Source organism: Ambystoma mexicanum, chromosome 8 (assembly GCF_040938575.1).
Source record: "Ambystoma mexicanum isolate Mex_15411 chromosome 8, UKY_AmexF1_1, whole genome shotgun sequence".
NCBI lineage: Eukaryota > Metazoa > Chordata > Amphibia > Caudata > Ambystomatidae > Ambystoma > Ambystoma mexicanum.
In genome coordinates, this window is record NC_090929.1 from 1310142321 (window position 1) to 1310165398 (window position 23078).

The following is a 23078-nucleotide window of genomic DNA, read 5'->3' on the forward strand; positions in this document are numbered from 1 at the left end:
GTTGGGGACTCCTATGTGTGGATAAAGCTGCTCCTTCCAATAGTTCAGCATCAGAGAGTTCGTCCATCGAGATTGGCGGTGTTAATTTTGTAGGTTTCCCTGGGATTATCTTTTGTATTATTCTTTTTTTGATTGAGGTTTACAAGTATTCAGGTTTGTTTTTTTACATACATTGTTTACATTTTGATTTCGGCAGCTTTGTTTCCTTGAGGCGTGTTTTAAACCCCCTCTTGCTGGCGGAATCAGTTCTATTGCTTTTTGTGAAATCCGATGGTGATAGTTTGCTTGGGGGGAAAACCATGTCACTGGTAGATTGGTCCAGAAGGAGGTCCTTTTGGATTTCTATGGTATCTTCAACAAAGCTGTTTTGATCTAAAACTCCCAAAATATTTGTAGTGTGAGTAATGTTTATTGACTCCAAAATCAACGGATTATTGAGATTCGGCCCCATCGTTATTTGGTGTATCCCTATGACAAATTGTTGAGTGGAATGAGTATTCAGTGTAGATATCAGTGTGGCCAAAGGGCTGTCCTCGTGGTTTATAGGGGGAAGGGGAACCGTGTCCTCCAGGTCATTTCCGACCTTCCCAGCTTTGGGGCAGGCTTGGCCGGTGTTTTGCGGGGCCTCGACTAAGGGCTCCCCAGTTCCTTTTGCACAAGATTCTATGAGTTGTGGTGGGTCTGCAGGGCCCAAAGCGGGCACCGCCCTGTCCTGGCCCACATAGCACCTCGGGGGGCCCTCCGGTTTGGAATAGTCCCGATGCTCTCTGTCCAATGAGGGCAGGGCCCAAACCCGTTCACCAGGCTCTTCCTCTGTCTGCAGCATGAGCACTGCTGCTTGAGGAGGACCCAGCGCATCAGACTTCCGTCTTGGTTCAGTTCTGACCGACTCACCCGGCGGAATTCTCGGGGGCTCAAATGCCGGCTCCTCAGCTCCACTCGTCCCGTCACATCCCTCATCGGTAGTCACGAGTCGACCGCTCCCACCTCCCCCGCTACCCCTTCCAGACGGTGAGTGGCTTGTTAGTAAATCAGAGCTGTTGTGATTGATGGCAGCACAAGGGGAGGGGGTTGTGGGGTTCTCGTTGGTTTCGTTCTCTGGAAAATGTGTTACCAGACGTGAGAGGGGTAGTATGGGATGTGTGTTGTTGGGTATGCATAGGGTTTGCAGGTTGTGTGAATGTACAGAAACATACACGCCTGTACCTGCCTCCGTTGGTGAGTTGCTCGAGTGCGCTGGAGCAGAAGCAAGTCTCTTTTGGTGATAGGAGTTTTTCAAGGGGCTCCGCAGGTCCCGGCCGTGTCCTCATAGGATGCCCGTTGGCTCATAAGGTGTCTTCCCACCTCCTCCATTCTCACTTTTTCTCTCCAGTGCCCGGACAGCCGCGGACTGCTGCAGACTGCTTCCACCTCAGCTTCCAGCACCATGGCTGCTCCATGACACGAATGGGGTTATAAAGGTTTTCTCCTCCCACAGGCAGCAGAAAGGCAGCAATGAAAGTAGCAAATAGACTACCAAGCACTAGTACACCAGGGACTGCTGCAGACTGCATTCACCTCAGCTTCCAGCTCCGCGACTGTTCCACGGCACGAATGGGGTCAGAAAGGTTTTCTCCTCCCACAGGCATCAGAAAGGCAGCAATGAAGTTAGCAAACAGACTACCAAGCACTAGTACACTAGGGACTGCTGCGGACTGCTTCCACCTCAGCTTCCAGCTTCAATAAGCAATAGATGAGGAAATAAGGAAAGAAACCACTGGGGGGTGAAGACCTTCTGGAATAAAAGTGGGCAACTGGCGAAGAAGCTTAAGCTGGAAATAGCCCAGCTGACAGATAGCACTGACCTGGGGGTTTCATAGAAAGAGACAATGAGGGTATAACCCCTAGGTTTTTGACTGTGAAAACAGGAGAAAGCAAGGGGCCTAAGGAAGACTTCCAGAAATCAAAGGTCCAGAAGTAAGAGGACGAAGGTGGTCCCACCACCAGAACCTTGCTCTTGTCACTATTCAACTCGAGCCAGTTGTTCTGCATCCACTCCCCCACGGCCTCAAGGCAGCACAGAACATAGCCTCCGACTCAGGGATGGACAAGTCAAGGCAAACCAGGATCTGTGTGCCGTTGCGTAAGAATAGCAGAGGAGGCCGTGGAAGGAGATAAACTTGGTCAGAGGTTGAACGTAGATTTTAAACAAGACCAGGGAGATAGCAGACCCTTGAGGAACACCACAAGTGAGGTCAGTTGCATTAGAGAGAAAAGGAGGAAGAGAAAGAGTTTGGCGACGGGCAGAAAAAAAGTAAGAAAACCAGGTCATGACGTGGCCCATAATTGCTCGATTGAAAAGGTTCCAAGATAATAACATATTTGCTCCAACTAAATAAAAAGTTCAAATACTTCTCTTTCATATGACATTAGTTTATCTGGAATTATTTCCTAATGAGCTGAAAAAAGAGATCAACTTTTGGCACTTCCCTGGCAGGGATACAATATGCAACCTCTCAGACAAGCCTAGGTGCTCTGTGACAACAATGGTGGTGATTTGGCAGATGCAGAATGGTGGATAGGGTGGAGGGTGAAGCAAAGAGACACGGGGTAATGGAAGGCGGAGCACCAGGATGTGAAGGCGACAGCCTCCCGCATGTCAGGGGCCTTAGAATGTAGGCATTTCCATGAGGTAAATCCCAACTTTCAAGCTCCCGGATTGGCTGGAAGGCCCCACAATGTCATCTCCTTCTTCCTTTTAGGTTGATGGCATTCATTATGTATTTAAAGGTAACTGGAGGAACAGCTCAGAAACTGTGGGAGGACTTATGAGCTAATAGTACTGGGAACAAGAGGGTTGCGTCCTACCACATATATTTAGACACTTTACATATGTATTTTTTGTAAAGACTTAACCATTTGGCATGCTTAGTATAAGGAGAGCTGTATTACTAAGCTAACTCCCATACAGAAAGGGTGAGCAGACAACCTTTTAAAGAAATTGCTTAAGCTTATTTATTTAGCCAATGTTTAAAAGTGCGGATTCAAATCCACATTGCGTTCATATGTACAAATTTAGAAAACAAACTCATCTGCTCTCTATATAGGAAGGAGACAGACAGAAACACCCTCCTCCACTACAGGAGCAACCACCTGAGTAATCTAAGGAACAACTTACCATTTGGACAGTTCCTACGACTTAGACGCAACTGCACGGAGCTTGAACAATATAAAGAACATGCCACTATATTACAAAACAAATTCAAAAACAGAGGCTACCCGAAGAAACTGGTCCGCAACACCATAAAGAGAGCACAGTATACCCCACGGGAAACTCTGCTCACACCGAAAGTACAAGAACCAGACAGTAAAGAGTTAATGGCGTGCATGGACCACCTTTGGACCTAACACCACAAGACTCAAGGCCATCACCAAAAAATGTTGGCCCCTAGTACAGCTCAGCCTTCCAAATGAAACAACCCCTAGGATGGAACTCAAACGGGGAAAAAACCTCAAAGACATGCTGACACATGCAAGGCTCAACAAAAAGTCCCAAAGGTCGGAACTCTGGAGCATGCGTGAAATAGTGGGGCACCATCCCTGCGGTACATGCAATGTGTGCAAACTCACGAAAAAGACAACATCATTCATGATCGAAGAAAAAGAATGGAAGATCAAATACTTCTCTAATTGTAAGACTACAAATGTTGTATACATAATCGAATGCCCATGTGGACTGAGGTATGTAGGCCAAACCCAGAGACAAGTGAACAAAAGGATTGGCGAGCACCGATCTAGGATCCGTTGTCGTGTCCATACAGCACCCTTAGTTTCACATTACATCGAGTACCAACACAGTACGGACGATATGCATTGGTGGGTTGCGGACACAGTCCTCAACACCACCACTGCCTCCAATGCGCTGAATCACAAAGAATACTGGTGGATTTTTAAACTTAAAGCTACCACCAAGGGGCTTAATGAAGCTATAGCCACCACTTATCCACCTTCTACTTCTGAGTCCAACCGCCAGTGCCCAGCCGCCCAGCCTCAACTGTGACTGTCCTTAGCAGCCCCACCATATCTGTGTTCCTCCCTCATCTTGACATAATAGAGTACATAGTTAGCGCTCCCTTCTATGTGCCTAGCCCCACCCCACTGCTATACCACACTTCATTTTATACAGTACCCTAGTGCCAATTCCATAGGATGGCCACTGCGCCACTATTTCCTGGTGTATCCCTGGCAAGTAGGCCCAGGCTGACAACATATATTACATGCATTAATGAGTATGGAGACTGGAATACTTAAGATACGTTTGTATCCCCATGAGTATTTATTAATTGAAGGTGCTCACTATAGTAACGAAGGAGTTAACACTGTTCCCAACCTTGGCTGGCAAGTTGTTACCTTATCATTCATGTGACTGTCCAGAATTTGTGAGTTTATTTATTTTATAAATAATATTCGAACATGTTTATAATATGTCTAGACTCGTCAGTATGTTCAAAATATATACCTCAAGATCTACCGCCACACAAGTAGGGTCCTACATCTCCAGGGCGCAGGTGTCGCACTGTTGCAAAAGCTCCTGGCTTTTAGACACATACACTTAGGTTGCCATACCAACGCGTATATCATTACCAGCGCGCTCGCGCACCCAGATGCACACTGGGCGTCGACGCATGCAAATAAGGACACAGTTCATTCAACGGCCTGCCGTTAGCACTAAACATTTTCTAAAAAAAAAGGTTTTGCAATATGCTCATACTCGTAAGTATGTCCATAAAATATAGACTCGAAGACCCATCGCCATACAAGTAGGGTCCTATATCTGCCTGGGCGCACGGCATTGCACTGTTGCAAAAGAGCCTCACCTGTAAACATACAAACCCAGGTTGCCATACCAACGCGCATAACATTACCAGCGCGCATGCACACCTAGAGGCACACTGGCCACCGACACATGCGCGCTCCGAAACAAGGACACAGCTCATTCAAAGGCCTGCCGTTCGCACAACTGCTGCGGCGGAGCTCGCATCCTGTGCGAGTCAAACGCACTCATCTCGCCCCTCTAGGTAAGCTTGCCACCCACCCTCCCCAGGGGCCTTTAAACTCTGGCCCAGCATCCTTTTGAGCCCACATCAACCCTGCATACTAATGTCCTGTCAGCTCCTGCCAGTCTATGCATGGAGTCTGCACCACTATTTGCACACTCTGCCCTGTTCCACTTACAGGGCTTAGAGATTTTGTTTGATTTGAGCGCCAAGAAGCTGTATGGATCTCTAATTACTGCACTGGCCTGAAAACCCACATATCTACAACCTGGAGTGTATTACAAACATCCCGGTATGATGCTTTCCTCATCTACAACTGCCCTACGTGTATATGCAGAGCCACCACCTTGCTACTCTACATGTGTGTAGCCAATTTTTATCCCATTCATGGTAGTTCCTTCTGTTCTCCATGCAGGTACCTGCCTTCTGGGGCACTACCAATTCTGCCAAGTTCATCACCTACACTAGCCGGCCACCCAGAAGCTAAGGTATCTTTTAATTTTCCTGCACCGTTTTGCTTCCACCTTCACAGGACCTGTTCAGCCCAGTAGAACTCACCCAGTTTTTACGTTTACTCCTCCAGCGCATCCAGTATACAAGTCGCCATACGGGTCCCAAGGAGTCCCCTCCCACAGACCAATGGGTTTTGACCCCTTCGATTCTCCCCAACTGGAAGAAGTGTTACATCCGACTTTAGTCCAGGTCAGTATCTGGTACATGCAAGCTAGTGGAGAGTGCACGCCCACTGTCCAGCCTTATGGTCTTAATTCAATTTTAGATGTATGCCAACATTAGAGCCACTAGCCCTTTTCTCAAGGTGAGCTCTACACTATCTGAGCCTCTCTCTTTTTTCCCCTGTTTTGTTCCACGTGTAGGGTTACCAGGTCGAGGCCCATGAAGAAGGCTTCTATGCCGAAACGTCACGGCATTACTCCATCCTGACGGCTAACCGCCCCCCATCCCGTTCCACTACTCGATCTACTTCCAGATGTAGACCAACGACTAGGTCCCTTTCTTACCAGTCAACATCAAAACACCCAATGTGACCAACGATAAGGTCCACTCTTTTCCTTCAGTCAACTTTAAAACATTCAATGTTAGGAAGAATGGTTCTTTGGATTTTGTTTTTGATGTTGAATATTTTGTACTATGCAAGTGGTTGCCTTATGAAAGAACTCAAGATTATTTCTTTGTATATGTTGTACACTGAAGCCAACAGCTAAGGAGTTCACGGCTCTGAAACAGCTCAGCGCCTGTTGGTACATGTGTGTTTGTAAATGTTTCCCTATGTATTTCTTATGTATCTGTTCATTGAATTAATGTTTTTTCTTCTATGATTTTGAATGCAACTGTAATACTAAATTTGTACATATGAACACAATGCGGATTTGATTCGGCACTTCTAAACATTGGCTAAATAAATAAGCCTAAACAATTTCTTTAAGAGGTTGTCTGCTCACCCTTTCTGTATGGGAGTTAGCTTAGTAATACAGCTCTCCTTATACTAAGCATGCCAAATGGTTAAGTCTTTACAAAAAATACATATGTAAAGTGTCTAAATATGTGTGGTAGTACGCCACCCTCTTGTTCCCATTCATTGGGCCTCATTACAACCCTGGCATTGGACCATGGTGCTATTAGCACCATGGTCCATGCCGGATTCCGCCATGGTGGATGGTGGATTTACCGCCCCATTCCAAGGTTGACGGGGCGGTAAATCCCCATTCACCATGGCCCCTTCCCCATTCCCATTTTTGGCCCATAGGGCTCAATGGGAATGGGGAAGGCGCTAATTACAGCACCGTAAATTACGGTGCCGTAATTAGCACCAAGGTCCCTTAGCGGGTTGGACTTTAACGCCTGAAAAAAGCAGGCGTTAAAGTGTGAATCGGGCGTTAAGGGTTTAACGGCGCCGCAGCCTTTTACGGCGCCGTTAACCCCTTAACGCCAGGGTTGTAATGAGGCCCAAAGTGTGAATCGGGCGTTAAGGGTTTAACGGCGCCGCAGCCTTTTACGGCGCTGTTAACCCCTTAACGCCAGGGTTGTAATGAGGTCCATTATGTATTTAGCAGGTTATTGCTGCGCTTTCACTGTATTGTTTTTGAAACTGTGCATGTTTTTATTCTGTGTATCCTGCTGTCACGAAAGGCTTAAATAGCTGAACGTTAAATAAAATTAAATATATTCCTGGGTGGTAATATGAAATAAAGTTTGTCTACTTTCTAACAACATATACTTCAACCTTGCAGATGATCTTGTTGCTGTCTCTAGCGGCAAGATTGATTTCACCCTGTAAGCATTGCTTGCCAAATGTCATCAATTTCAAACAATTTCTTTAATGAAAGAGGCTTCTGAGAATTAGTGTCACATTCACACGGGCAGATGATGTCGTAACTCGGGACCATGCATTCATTATAGATTGCCTTTCAGCATCATAATTTGACAAAACAAAAACTGGCAAATAAGGGTACAATGAAGACAGTGGGCCTCATTACACGAATGGCGGTAAGGATTTACCGATACCGGTAAAATACCAGTACCGGTAAATCCTTACCGCCTTACTACGAGTTCCCTTTGCGGGTTGGGGGATTTAACGCCTGCTTTTTCCAGGCGTTAAAAACCAACCCGCAAAGGGACCCAGGGAGCTAATTACGGTACCGCAATTAGCGGTACCGTAATTAGCGCCTTCCCCATTCCCATTATGCCCTATGGGGCCAAAATGGGAATGGGGAAGGGCAATGGTGGAAGGGGGAATTACATTACCGCCCCGCCAACCTTGGAATGGGGTGGTAATTCCCCTTTCCGCCAAGGCGGTGCCAGTATTTTACCGGCATGAACCATGGCGCTAATAGAGCCATGGTTCTCCGCCATCCGTGTAATGAGGCGCAGTAACTAGAAGCCAATATTCGGCTCATACTATGTTTGTTCTATCTACAAAAAAATTCCACATTTCCTCTGATTCTTTTCAAAATGTTCAATGTTTCATCCATGTCAAGGAGGAGTTGAAGACCTGCATAAACATTCCATTACACTACTTCACATCTAGCCACATCTGTTGCACTGGATTCGTTGAAGGGACTTTTAACCACATGGTTTGCAGTATTTTTATGGGGAGCGCCACCAAAGAGTGGTTTAAAAGGGATTTTAAGGAATTTTGGAGTATGGGGGCAGAGGAGGGGCATGATAGGGGGCTTGCACACCAGAAAATGATGCAAATATGTGGGAAACTGTCTTCCTGCCTGTTTCACTTTTATCTTCTTATGCAGTCTCCATGTATGTATGTATGTATGTATGTATTTCAGTCACTCCACTGAGATTCTTTTTTATCTTCAAATGAATAAACAAAATAAAAATGAAGAAAATATCACTTCCACATTTGGAATAGATTACTGACAACATTAATCCTTACCAAGATAATAGTGAACAGAGATACTCTGGTGTCGTAGGGTCGGGACTGAGTGGTGGAGAGGTGACAAAAGCTGCAGCTTTGGCCCAGTTTTTACTCCAGTAGTGAGTTCCATCGGTGCCAAGACTGGCTGTAATTGGCTCCCCATACACAACCGTGCCTTCAAACAAATAATTTGAAAATAGAATGTTAATTCAGATTGAGTAACATGCAATCAATGTTTAAACGATTTTCCCTGTTAATGCTGTTACCTAATGAACCTTAGAAATACTACAATTGAAAGAATGGGTACAACTCACTGGTTAGTTATTTACCCAAACTTTAACAAATAACATGAACAACTAGTATCTGCACTGGATATTACCACAAGGGATAACACTCATTATTTTCACATTTTCACATTTTAGTTTGAATATACTCTTCTGTATTTATTTGAAGAACAGGAATGTCAATTTCGATCACATTACAGATGATGGAAACATTACAACGAAAGGTGCCTGTACAATATCATAAATATGAGAACAAGTAGTAAGTCAGTTTATTAGGGTGTAGACAATTCTGATATATACCACAGACAAAACAAAGAGAAACAAAACGCATATAAGAAAACAGGTGACTGACAAAGGTAGCGTTATCCTAAGGGAGCAACTGTTCAAACTAAAGAGAAGTCCTAATTAAATAAACAAAATTACATTTTTAAGCATCACTGTAGGCAATAGTGGGGTCAGGTAGGGAGAATGGAGGAGAGGGCAGGGGGAGCTCCCTCTTTAGCAAGTAAGTGAAGTTTAAGCCAAGTTTTTAAGAGGTCCATATGTGGGCTGGCTTTGATTGTTATGGGCAGTGGGTTCCAGTGGAGCGTGGCGAGTTTGAAGAAAGAGTGGAAGGGCGAGGAGGCACAGGGAGGGTATGGCATGAGGTTGAGTGCAGAGTCGCACTGGAGGGAACAAGAAGATAAGTAAACTGACATACAATCAAACAAGTCTTAAGGAGCAAGACCATTGATGGCTTTTTAGAATAGGAAAAGGAACTTGAAAAGACAGTGGCTGTGCATTGTGCGCCAACCAATAGGCTGTCCATAAGTGGAAGTGGGCGAAGATCTTGGTAGGTTGTAGAGAGTGCGGGTAGCAAAGTTCAGGACTTTGTCTAGAGGATTGAAGGAGAAGAGAGGAAGACCAACACACAATAGCAGAGATCAGATTTTTTGTGTCGTGGTTAGTAAGATAAGGACGCATTTTCTGAATGTGGAGGAGGTTAATTCCAGGAGCAAAGGCTTTGGTAGTGATTCATTTTTGCAGTCGTAGGTCGCTATCAAAGTGTACCACAAGATTATGAGCCTTGGGTGAGGGAGCAAGGAGGTAAGGTAAAAGAGGAGATGAGAGGAGAGGGGGGATGGCATTGGAAGCTTGGTGAAATATGTCTTTCATTTTTTAAGAGTTCAACATGAGGCAGTGGAGACCCATCCAGTGACGAGTTGCAGTCAGACAGTGTATAATCTGTTCCAAGATAGATGCCATGAAGGATGGAAAAGAAACAAACATTTGTGTGTCATCAGCCAAAAGGTGAGAGAATGAGATAAGAATTCCTAGGGAAGAGGTATATAGGATGAAGAGCAGAGGTTCAAGGACTGATTCTTGGGGGACGCTGACAGGAAGAGGTGTGGGGTCAGAGGTTTGTAAGTTCCACAAGATTTTAAAGGATCATCCTGCGAGGTAGGAGGGAATCCAGTCAAGAGCAGATTTGTGAATCCAAAGGTCCTGGAGAGTGATTAGGAGAGAAGAGTGGTCAACAGTGTCAATAGTGGCAGAAAGGTCCAAATGCATGAGTATAGAATAATGTTTGGATTGGAGATAATTATAGAGAAAGTTGCAAACATGCATGAGTTCAGTCTCAGTGGAGTGTTTACTATAGAAGCCAGATTGAAGTGGATCTTCAAGGCCATTATCCTCAATGTACTTACTGTTATGATGGAATTCTAGAATCTGGCCTGGTGAACAGATTTTAGGAGGCATGCTAGTTATGGTGAACAGGGAGCTCTGAGAATTCTGCCAAAAACCCATCAAGGTACACATGGATAGTCTTAGTCTGAGGGGAATGTGAGTGGGGTCAGGAGCCCTCAATCAGTCCACATAGAATAGCACACAATTCAATTTAGACAGTTATAAAAATAAAGTTAGTTATGTTATGCCTTTAGAACGCACTGAAAAATAAAACTAGCAGGTAGTACTATCACACAACACTCTATTAATACCAATAAATACAATCACCATTAGGTAAACATCAGATAACTTAATCAAGCAATGCAGTTAAGTAAATTAGATGCATTAAATATGGGAACCAATCACAAAGCAATATCCTGACTTGAGAAGTCCAAACCCTAAGAAGAATGGGGCCTTGTGCCCAGAGGTCACAGGACCAGCATAATGTTTCTAACCAGCATGCATTCTCTGTAAGAATGATGCAAGGGGCTTGTGGTGGCGATTAGTTTCAAACTAATTCAAAGTTATACAACAATTTGCCAAAGGTAAGTGTTTTCCTTTCTTCCAGAATTAGGCCCCTACCTGGCCATTCCTCATTAAGTTACTGAGTAAAGTATTTCATCAATCAATCAATGATAGTTGCATAATTTACATTATCCTATATTAACAATTATTACACATACATAATTGCTGGATGTTACTACTACAAATCATGATTTATAAATCCAGATAACTGAAATGTTTGCATAATGCTTTGACTGCATTACTTCATGGCCACCCGTTAATTCCCCAGATCTGTAATTTACAGACTGATATAGACACATTAAAAAGATATTCCATGCATGTGTGAAATTGTGGCTAATTTGGTAATCACACAGAAAACAACTAATATGATACATACTAATGGTGGAAGAGGTGATTCCCCCCTACCTGCACTATCAGGGTACCAGGTGGAAATTGTGAATTAATACTTCTGAGTCAGACGGAGGCAAAACTGATTTAAAAAGTGGACAGTGGGGCTCATCACATATCAGAAGGCCCTCCTCTTTTTCTGCAATAATGAAATTCACAAGAATTCTTCCTATTGTGATTTCTTTTTCAGCATTGCTGAATACAGTTATGCATGGAGGGCTGGTCAATGAGTACAGTAGATGATAATTCTATGTTTTCCTTTTCTTCTGTTCAGTGTTGTTAGAATCAGTGCCCCTGGAGGGCTAGCAGTTGTTTGGAAGAAAGATACATATAACACAAGTGCCAATTAGACATAATATGCATGACGCAAATAGTATAACTTGAATAATAATGAATAATAATGAGCTGAATATTTTTGGAGCGGTGACAACTCTGCGGTAATATTAACTACTACCTACTTCTAAATTTACAACAAGGGAGATTGATGGTAGGCACAGGTCAGTGGGATCAGTGCTGTGCAGTTTAAGCTTGCAATATCCATAACCTAAAGTTAAGGCAGCCCTTATATACAGATTTGGTGAAAAGAAACCGGTTCAATCTGGAATTATTTTTTATACAGAATTCATTCATGCAGATTGCTACTTCGCATGCCATAATATCATTTGAGTCAAACAGCATGAGGGAAGTAACATTGTGTCAAAAGGCACCTGCTTAGAATGAAGGACAATCTCATGTGGACTTTAAATCGAACATCAAGTAATCAGAAATGACAATTACCAAAATAAAGACAATTTGGTACTCGTTATCCCAAAGGCTCTCCAACTTTTGTTTTCCTTTCTTCCAGACACAAAGCTAACCTAGGGGCTGCATAACCAACCCAGGTTCACCGACCAAAGGTAATTGGATGGAGATAGGAAACAGACGTGTGCCCAATGTTAACCTATGGAGGACGGGTGGAAAGGAACACTGACAGTCACTTATCCCCTGACTCTTATTTTCCCAGATGTCTTTGTGCATCATCTGGGGGTCACTGGTGGCTCAGTCTTCCACTGTTTGTTCCAATGAGAGGTTCCCAGGAGTTACAGGTTCGAGAATTCTTCTGTTTGGAGTGAGATGCAAGATGCAACCCCTTTTGGTGGAGAAATGCAGAATCCAAAAATGCAGGCCTCCTTAGGACACTTCAAAAGATGGATGAAGGTGAGTTCCAGCTCCAATCACTGTTTGCAGATGATGATAGGTGTTCTTCCTGTCACGGCCACAGCAGCTGCTCCAGGGCAGGATCCCTTGAAGGTGGGAATCTGGAATTCGGGGAGAAGGTGACTTGTGGCACAAGCTGGTGAAAATCAAATATCCAGACGACTCGATTGCGGAACAGCAATGCTTCTGACGAGGTAGCCCAAAAGAGAGCTGGTTAGTCCACCAGGCAGTCCAGGGACACCTCTGAAGGCTCTGAATGGCTGGATACTCAAGAAGGCATTGAGACTAGTTGGTCCCATTAGTCCATTGGCTGAAGCACCGCTCAGTGTCTTCTGAGATCAGTCAGAGACACAGGGCTTCAATTGGCTGCACACTAGAAGGGATACTGAGTCACTTGAGGAGCCATCTTCAAATATTCATCTGTCTGCTCTTCTTTGAGGGATACTTGGCTCCAAGTAGAACTTAGGCATAGCTGCAGAAGTCCTCCTCATATCCAAAATCCAAGCTGAAAACAAGTCCAAGCCCACCAATGATAAGAATCTGCACCATTCAAACACTTAGTCGTTGTCCAAACAGGGACAACTACTGGTTTCACCACCGCCCCAGTAGCAAACTTTATGGCATCAGTGATGTGTACTGGAACCAGACAGTTCCAGCCCCCTTCCTGCAGCAGCTTTCCGGGCACATGCATGACCTTAAAAGGACTTTCCTGACTTGAGGGGACATGAAGAAGGCCAAACAATATAGCCAAAGAACAAGCAAAACACTTGTGTCATGGCTATTTTAGGGCACTAGCCATGTTTAGTAGCCATACACAAATGCACACACCAAAAATAATGTAAACATTGTAAAAATTTAACTTCTGCCACCAGCTTATCTTTAGGCACATTTAAAAGTAAACAAAAATCTTCTGTGTAAAAAGATAGGGTGAAACAAAAATATCCCCTTTGCACTGCATGGTAAGATGCTGTGTGCAATATAACAATACAATTCTAAAAGAAAAACATAGTTTTCCAGTACTGATAGTCTGAAGGACCGATCAGTTTCCCTGTGACATGTGAGCAAAAGTCAGGGCAGGATAAAAGACAGAGCAAAAAGAATGGAGTTCCATAGAAAGCTATGGAGGTAAACTTGCAAAAAGAACATTTTTCCTAATACTTAGTGATCCAGTTGAAGACCACCCGCGCAAGACCATTTGAATAGTGGGGAAGGAGGGAAACTAGGTGATAGTTTGCTGGGATGTTTGGGTCAGCAGAGGGTTTAGTCAATAGGGGTAAGACAGTTGCAGGTTTAAAGGAGGTATGGAGGAGTCCAGAGGAGAGAGGTTAAAGAGCTCAGAGAAATAAGGACAAGTGATTTAGACTAAGGGCCTGATAAACAGAGCATTTTCCTATGGGATTGCGCCATTATAAAATGCTACTGTGAATCAGGCCCTTCGTTTTTGGCCATTTGGGGAGCAAAAGAGTCAATAGGAGTGCAAGATGGATTGGCACTTCGAAGGATGGGTGCTTATGCAATGGGAGAGGTAGGGGAGAAGTAGTCGAGTGTAGAAGAGGTAGGGGTAGAGGTGGTGGACAGAAGGAGTGTTGGAGAGTGAGAGAGTGTCACATATTTTAGAGACTTCAGAAGAAAAGTAGTGAGCAAAGGTATTAGTAGAAAGGAAGCAGGCAGTAGGTATAGGCTTTGGAGGTGTGAGCAAAGATTGAAGGATGCATGACATTCTGGGGGGTGATTGTGAAGGTGGAGATTAGGTTAGTGAATTAGGAGGATTTGGCACAGTCCAATGCAGAGGTTAGGGCAGCAAGGCAATGTTGTAGTCTAGGAGTAGGGAAGGGGTAAATAATTTGTGCAAGCACCGTAGGTCACAAAGCATGTTTGTTTTGAGGGTCTGAATTTCAGGGGTGATCTAAGGCTGAAGACGTGGACAGGAAAGTGTGAATGTGTGATAGTGTTGGTCAAATGGGATCATAAATGCATAGTGAAAGTCATAGAAAGTACAGTCAATGGAAGAAGCATGCATAAGGGGAAGAGACAAGAGAGAGGTCCTCACATCATCAAGATAAGGGACATGAGAGTCCCGTTAATGTGATGCATGAATGATCACACATTATCACCTTTTCTCTTGTTTTGTGTCAAAGCTAGCATAATTACGAACACCAGTCATTTTGACAATGCCATGTATACATGAACATATCACATAGTAAATGCACCATTGCAGCCATTTTGATATGGCATTTCTATGCCTCAGGGTATAGAAATGCATTCTGTTATAACATTTACTGTGAGTAATTAGGCACCTACCTGGCCATTCCTCATTAAGTTACTGAGTAAAGTATTTCATCAATCAATCAATGATAGTTGCATAATTTACATTATCCTATATTAACAATTATTACATATACATGATTGCTGGATGTTACTACTACAAATCATGATTTATAAATCCAGATAACTGAAATGTTTGCATAATGCTTTGACTGCATTACTTCATGGCCACCCGTTAATTCCCCAGATCTGTAATTTACAGACTGATATAGACACATTAAAAAGATATTCCATGCATGTGTGAAATCGTGGCTAATTTGGTAATCGCACAGAAAACAACTAATATGATACATACTAATGGCGGAAGAGGTGATTCCCCCCTACCTGCACTATCAGGGTACCAGGTGGAAATTGTGAATTAATACTTCTGAGTCAGATGGAGGAAAAACTGATTTAAAAAGTGGACAGTGGGGCTCATCACATATCACAAGGCCCTCCTCTTTTTCTGCAATAATGAAATTCACAAGAATTCTTCCTATTGTGATTTCTTTTTCAGCATTGCTGAATACAGTTATGCATGGAGGGCTGTTCAACGAGTACAGTAGATGATAATTCTATGTTTTCCTTTTCTTCTGTTCAGTGTTGTTAGAATCAGTGCCCCTGGATTAAACCTCCTTTTCCTTCCTACAGACTTTGTGCCTCACCATGAATTGGGCCTTAACCCTTAAATGTGACGGTAAGGCTATTACCACTGCATTTAAGTGTTGGCCCAATCATGAGTCGGGTGGTAAGTGGAAGTTTGACCTCCAGCTTTTTGCTGGTGGTAAAAAATGTCCACTTACTGGTCATTTTCAGCTATTTTAACCACTATTACCACTGCCGCAATTACTGCTGACGGTAAAAGCGCCATGGGGAATGAGAACTTACTGCTGTACCACTACTCGTGATCCAGCGCTAATAGCACCAGACCGAGTAGCGGTAACGTTATTTGCATTGGCGGTATGCCAGCATTACCGCTGGGATACCGCCAGACACCAGCTGATGAGGCCCTTTGTCTGATATTACTGTACTAAATGAATGAGCCTATCATTTCTTTGAGACAAATGCAGGTGTGAGTAATTACAAGTCTCCAGTTTCCCAGTGATCGCGGCCAAGCTATGGAACACACTACCATTTACACTGAGGTCAGACACTTCCCTGTGACCCTTCCGCAAAGGCTTGACAACCCTGCTATTCAATCAGGATTGCAACTAAGTGTCACCTAGAACAGGGCTCACACTTGCAAAACACCTTGACACTGCCTGACTCACCACTTGCACATCTGCTAGTTACTCTTGTACTGAATGTATCAAAGTATAACTGACTACTATGTGTAATCAATGTAAATAATGTAAGATAAGAATGTAAGATAAGTTGTAATCTCTGTATGGTACCACATGACTGTAACCAATCTCTTAAGAATAAGCGCCTGGATACCTCTGGGTTTTGCGCGCTATATAAATGGCTAAATAAATGAATCAATAAAGTAATTTAGTACCCGGCGAGGGTTAACCAGAATGTAACAACCATACCTTGCTGAGAATCCCTCGAAGCTTCAGCTACGTGCTTGTCTGGGGGGGTGGCAGCCCCTCAGCCAATGAGGAGGCCCGGAACAGGGTAATCCCTGCTCTGAGCCTCCGCAGGGCTGGAGGCTGCCGTCCTCCCCCACCAAGATTAAGGTGAGTGTTTTGGCCACCCCCACACCCCAACAATCCCCTCCCCGCCCTCCCAACCCAACTTACCTTGTTTTTTCGAGAGCAGATGCGCTGGGCGTCCGCTCCTGATGGCCGCCATGGGAAGGGAAATCAGACTCTGTTTTGTGGGCCGGGGTACTAATAGCAATTTGCCCCTCACCGCAGGGCCATTACGAGCCAGGTAAGGCCCCGGGGCCTTCGTTAAGGCCCTAGCTTCGCTCTGGCCTGTAACTATGGGCCCCGGGGCATTAACTGACTCAGTAATGGCCCCGCAGCGAGGGGCACATTGCTTAAATGGTAGAACTGTCATTAGCGTCATTCTCTGTAAAAATGTAAGCGCAAGCAACTACTATTGAAGCAGTCACCTTTTAAAAGTATTGTTGATATTTTCTATGTGTATTGGTTAGTCTAAAACAGTATTTATTTGCCTGTCTTGTGTATATAAAATAAATATACATTTGAATATAACTTTCAGTGTGTAAGATTTTCTTTGGGCTATTGTATTCACTGGGTTAGTGGACTTACCTACAACTTTCATCCTCCTCATAAGATCAGCCTGGCTGCTCTGCCATTCTACCAAGATCCTTTGGCTAGTACAGACTTATACTAATAGTTGGGGACCTGTATACCAAAGGATATTTTTATGGAGTCCTACCTCCAAGTGGTCTTTAGGAAAACCTCCCTCACAGCTCCCTATGTCATATTTTGTAAGGTTTGCACTATATAAATACACAAAATAAAATAATGATGATGCCGATTGGGTCGCCGTTCATTGAAGCAGCAATAGTCAGGTGTGCACTGGGAACCAAAAGTGGCAGTCGAAATGTGTGTTCAAAGTGGCCCAACCCAGTTAAGTGTGGTTGGGCGGGAGGGGTGGCGATTCTTCTAAAAGAAAATTGTGAAAAGCAGGTAAAACAAATGAATTTCTAAGCACATTTGTCCATATATAGGGATTGCAATATTGTTAAACATACAACAAACGGGAACAGAATATTTGTTAACATGCTGGACGCTTTATAAGAGGTTCCTTACTTCAAAGGGATGTGGGGGTTGAGGAAGGAAGAAGGTGGGTGCATGGAAGAGAGTGTAAGTAGAGCAGAAAACCAGAGTGCTCCCACAAAAGACGCCCATGCTGCAGAGGCCCAGAAGGAAATCTCCAGAGTTCTCAGTGGGCCAGTCCAGCACTGGCAATAATCTATTTTTTAACCTAACTATTTTCCTTTACGTTCTAAAAGTGAACCCCTTTTGCATTGTTGGACAGCTTTATCTGCCAAACAAAGGAGGAAGCTATAAAAGATCATGCCACCGACATGTTGCTTCATTTGTGGCAGAATAATGGCACTCTTCGGTAGGAAAAAGGTGCAAAACAAGGTGAGACATTCAACGTTCTTAACTGTGGTGCAATGCACTCTGCTGCTGCTGTGACAGTGGATCTGTGGCACGGGTGCCTTAGTGCACAGAAGGGGGCGCAAGTGTGCATTCTCATGTTGTGCCTGGTGGGGTTGCAAGAGACTTTGATCTCTGAAGAGAGGAGCTATACTGCAATAGTATGGGGTTAGCGAGAGATGCATGTGCAATCAGATTATAGTTTTATTAACAATAGACAAAAAAAATGTAAGGGTAAGCCGGTAGTTATAACTTTACGCTCAGGGCCTGAATGATTACATTGTATCCGTTTACTGTTAGTAATATCATTTTTGACATGTTGCTTGAGCATCTCTATAAATAACTGTTCCGATAGTGATTTAAGGGTCAGCATGTAAATTAAGCCTGGGTGCCCAGGTTATGATAGGTTATTTATAACACGCTTAATACTCAGAGGTTTCTAATCGCAGACCCGGGGACCGAACCTGTGGTGCCCCATGTCGTCTTGCTTCCAAGGGGAGCACATTGCCCCTGAGCTACCCTGCCGAGACTTCATAATATACTTACTAGTCATTATTTTAGGTGGAAAGTCAATTAGGTAGCAAGGGTGGGTTCCTCCTTTGAGGCAATAGCGCATAGTTTGGAGATTAGATATGGTTATACCGAGCTAAAGGCAGGTTATATAACCTTGTAAATTGGGCTTGTATGGCTAATGTGCACAGAATTTCCATCCTAAGCTTTATGTCACTGAATATTTTTAAGCAATACAAGTGTCTTCGTTCCAGCATCCAGTTAAAAGGAGAAACCTTGTAAGCAGCATCTAGTTTACTGAAGAAAGATGGTTGTTGTGTTGGCCATGTAGCGACCAGTACATGTTGTATGCAGCTTGAAAACCATGTGCCTCTTTTTCATGGAGAGTTCTCAGTATCCTCCTCTTTTGCATGCTGGTATAATTGGAATATCAAAATATGTGATACTTTAGAGAAGGAGTGAGCACACTAGTTATAGTAATACTCACACTACCCTAATATTGGGTGCTTCACGACACGTGTACATTTCAAACTTTTCTGAAGATTTTTCAGGAAATGTTCGAGGTCACACAAGGATAGAAATGAGCGCCCTGTGAGAAAGGCTGACTTCCGTCATCCCCTACAAGGCTACATCACATTCTCCCCAACCATCGTTCAGGATAAGGGACAAAGGTTTAGTGCTCAGCAAGCTCAGAAGCTCAGAAGCTCAGTAAAGCACAGTGGCAGAACATGGATGAGGTATAACTTTGCAGGACACGTCTGCATGCAATAACTGGTTACTAGTTTAATCTCTCAAGAAAGCCCCCCCACATATGTTTTTTTTAATAAAGTATTTCCAACAAGACATAAATAAGCTTGAGAGAATCTGCCCAGGTTGCCCCCATAAACAGTGTGGCCACACCTTGGTGTGAACAGCCATCACACTACAGCTTTATCACATGAAGAATGGGTTCAGGCAGTGAATCAGGAATGTTTCTCCCACATCCTCCCCTTGCCACTTTTGAATCTAGATTGTAGGGTATTAGGAGAAGAAGTATTTTAGTTATAGGACACTTCCTTTTCAGTGTTTTTAGCATACTGATTCCATCTGCTGATCAGAGAAGCATGTGTCTGTTAAACAGCACTTCCTTGCATTTCTCAGATTAAAGGGTAAAACACCTTTGCTTTTTTACTAAGCAAGGTGACTTCACAGATTCACACCCCATTTTAGTAGAATCGTGGCGCTATACCCATGGGCAAATATCTATTTTTAGCTCACCTTTGATTAGAAGGGTGTAGCAGCTGCACATATATCAGTCCTCCTAATTAAATGTAATGTAATGTGCTTTTTTTGGCTTTAGTTTGAGAAAAGTCACTAAAGCAATAATGTACAAATAATAAACCAATTAATACTCAATCCGCGCAATAGGTCAAAAAAGAGTTACTAAATAAAAATTAAAATTCAAACCCAGAAGTTAACTGTTACAATTGCATTGACTATATCAGTTGTGTAGTGCTTCTCCATTCCGAATGCATATGCCAGACAAATACCATAGACCTGACAGATATTCTAAATATGGGAAAATGCCTGGGATTCTGGTCGCAAACAGGTAGGAAGGAAAAAGGTGGGAGCATGGAAGAGATTAGGAAATTTAGAAAACATATATTAGCCAAATGACATAGCTCTTTTACAAAATGGTGATTTGTTTATCATTTACAGTGCCACAAATCTTAGGCATGTTGAACTTGATGCCCTTAAAGGGTTCTACTTTTTTTTCGACGATGCCTTGAGTATTTTCTTTTTGACTATCGTAAGATTTAAAGTAAGAGGTTTCACATTAAGATGTCTAAAAGACAAAACATGCGGCTGGCCAACTGAAGGGATGTCTTGTGATTGCTAAGCCTTCTAAAGGTTTTGGACGAGTCGGTTTTCGGGAGAAGCAATTAACAAAATATCAAAATGTGCAATGCCAAATGGAAACTAATCAGTGGGCCTCATTACGGGTTTGGCGGTAGCCGTGCCTGTAACAAAGGCACGGCTGTTGCCGAACCCATGATTTTACCGGCGCCCGCGAATGGGCTATTACCGGGTCATGCCGAGTTCAGCAGACCCGGTAATTGCCCATTCACGGGTACTGGCAATAAGGGACTCCCATCCTCATTCAGCCCTATAGGACTGAATGGGAATGGGGAGCTCGGGTGCACCGGCACCGCTCATAACGATGCCGGTGCATCCTCGAGTTGTGCTTGCGGGTGCCGCATTGCCTGCCAGGTCGAACTTGGCGGGCAGAGCGAGACCCGCAAGCACAACTCGTAGTATGGCGGTACGGTAGCAATGGTGCCAGTAGCGATACTGGTGCCGTTGTTGCCTTACCGCCATACTACTTGGTAGCTGTTCCCCCCCTTGTGACTCACCTCCTGTCTACTCCACTGTGGTATTAATGTACCCCCTTTCTGTACAACACTCTGATGTGGATGAGCTAGGTTTGCACAATGTAAATCCCCAACGTAACATAACAATGTTATAATCATTTACAATTAGGGATACAACTCCACTAAATACCTACCTGGAGTTTGTCAGTAACAAGTGAACAATTGCATTGGAATGTGTAAACAAATTTTTTTTCGTTCACGTTTTATGTGGCAAAATATTTTTCTCCTGACCTTTGGGAATTGCACTGGGGTGAATGCCCTATTTCTACTCATGCCTGAAGTATCCTGATGGCAAACACGTGACACCCAGGACAGTTCAATGATGAAATAGCACTGTAGAGTTATTCAGCCATACGTAAAGGGCCTGCTGAAGATTGATTTTAGTCAATGAAAAAAATACTAGCTGTTTTAATGATGTGGAATGTTTTTATGAATAGCTCAAATTCGAATAAGATATTTCTTTCTAGGATATTTTTATTTGTGTGAGAGTGTTCAAGGGTGTATGTGCCAGTCCAAACAGCGTAGCACTGCAGAGAGCCAGTAGAATGCAAATGTCGCTTCTACATCTTCATTGTTATGCAGTGTATGGACACAGACCGTGCTTTAGTTAAATAATACAATCCACATACGTCCGCTGCTCGAACATATCAAATGACGTTTAGCTTGATTGAAATCAAACTGTTTCCATTGCAGCAAGACAACAACTGAGACAAATAAAAAACATCGTCTTATTCTATAAACACTCATAACACAGGACAGCTAATTTGCATCCATTTCAGTTTAGCTGTATTTCAAGTTAGTGCACTGATGCTGTTTACCTTTTCGCTTCGCTTGAGCAATCACCTCGCCAGCACCTTTGCTCATTACTTTGGTAATATACAAGGGGCAGTTAGCTTGCTTAGCCACGGTAATTGCACGGTACACTGCTTCTGTCTCCACCTGGAAAACACACAGGAGTGGGTTATGTTTCTCACACTAATATGTGGAAAGAAAAGGCTAACACAGCCCCATGTTTCTGGTGCATCGTGCTCCCATTCCCCACTTCCCTTTTCGGTGCACTGCTCAGATTCACCCAGCACTGCACATGGGGGATCATGCATGGACTCCCATCTTTGCCCACCACTTTAAACTCAGCTTCGTCACCCTCCCATCGCAGATCCTGGGTCCCTTTGTCTTTTTAGCCTAGTCCGTGTCTACCACCATCTCTGCTCCTTGTGTATGCATTTTCTTTTCCTTTCGCATTTGGCGTTTGTCTGTCCCTGACCCCTTTAGAATTCTTCTGTCTGCCACCAGTCAGCATTCCTGCCCTGTGTTACTTTACTGACGACCTCGGGCCTGCACTGTCCCCGGTCTTGTGTACTTCCGCTGTCGACTGTAGAATAGCAAAATCCCCAATATTAGTCTGTTCTGTTTCTCTTTTGATTTCTCTGGCTACCACCCCATCCATAGACATCTGTGTCTCCCCACGAGTTGCCCTACCATTACCTCTTTCCACCTTCAAGTGTTGGTGTAATGGCGGATCCAAATTCACTTTCATTTGAAACCAGTTGTGAATTCAACAGGAAAAAGTAAAATTGGAGAATTAATTTCCCAAACTGTACCTCTTCTGGGTGGCTGAGAACATGTCCTTCAGGCCCTGTGATACCCATTTCCAGCAATCGCCTTTGTTCCTAAAACCCATGAGAAATAAGAATGAATGAAACAATACACAACCTCAACAAGCTCAGATACATTTATCAAGCTCCAATTCTCTGTTGTAACCACCAACACAACGACCCATCAACCTACGATTTAACTGAGATATATTGAGTCTCTTAAGTCCCCATTCCCCATTGGGCCGATTCAGGAATTTCCCATTCCCCATTGTTCCCAATGGGGAATGTTCAGCGCTATTACTGCCGGTGGTAATAGCACTGAAAAATCGGCAAAATCGTGGCAGATTTGCCCCCAGCTCAGAGCTGGTGGTAAATCCACCAAGCCTGTGATTTGGCAGACCCTTAAATGCAGCGGTAATAGCGTTACCGCTGCTTTTAAGGGTTACCGCCAAAGTCATGGTGAGGCCCAAAAACGGAAATGGGAGAGCATTCCTGTTGAAGAACAGTTTTTATCCTCGAATGAACTGCTATTTCAAGCCTGTCTATCTGGCAAACATCACAATTGAGTAATTGTATGATCTGTCAATAACTATCATGGGTTCAGCTTTATCTAAAACCGTGAAGCCAAATCAATTAGTAGAAGAACACTTG

At 43.7% G+C, this 23078-nt stretch overlaps 1 protein-coding gene across 2 annotated transcripts in view; it reads right to left on the reverse strand.

Annotated features, from left to right (window-relative positions):
• DPYSL4 (dihydropyrimidinase like 4) overlaps window positions 1–23078 on the reverse strand; it is a 314640-nt gene that overhangs the window by 126115 nt on the left and 165447 nt on the right. For both annotated transcript variants that reach the window (XM_069611421.1, XM_069611422.1), the window contains exons 7-9: window positions 22434–22502; window positions 21651–21771; window positions 8446–8602 (exon numbers count right to left, since the gene is read on the reverse strand). In XM_069611421.1, the coding sequence (XP_069467522.1) occupies window positions 8446–8602; window positions 21651–21771; window positions 22434–22502 (347 nt within the window). The remainder of the gene's footprint in view (window positions 1–8445; window positions 8603–21650; window positions 21772–22433; window positions 22503–23078) is intronic.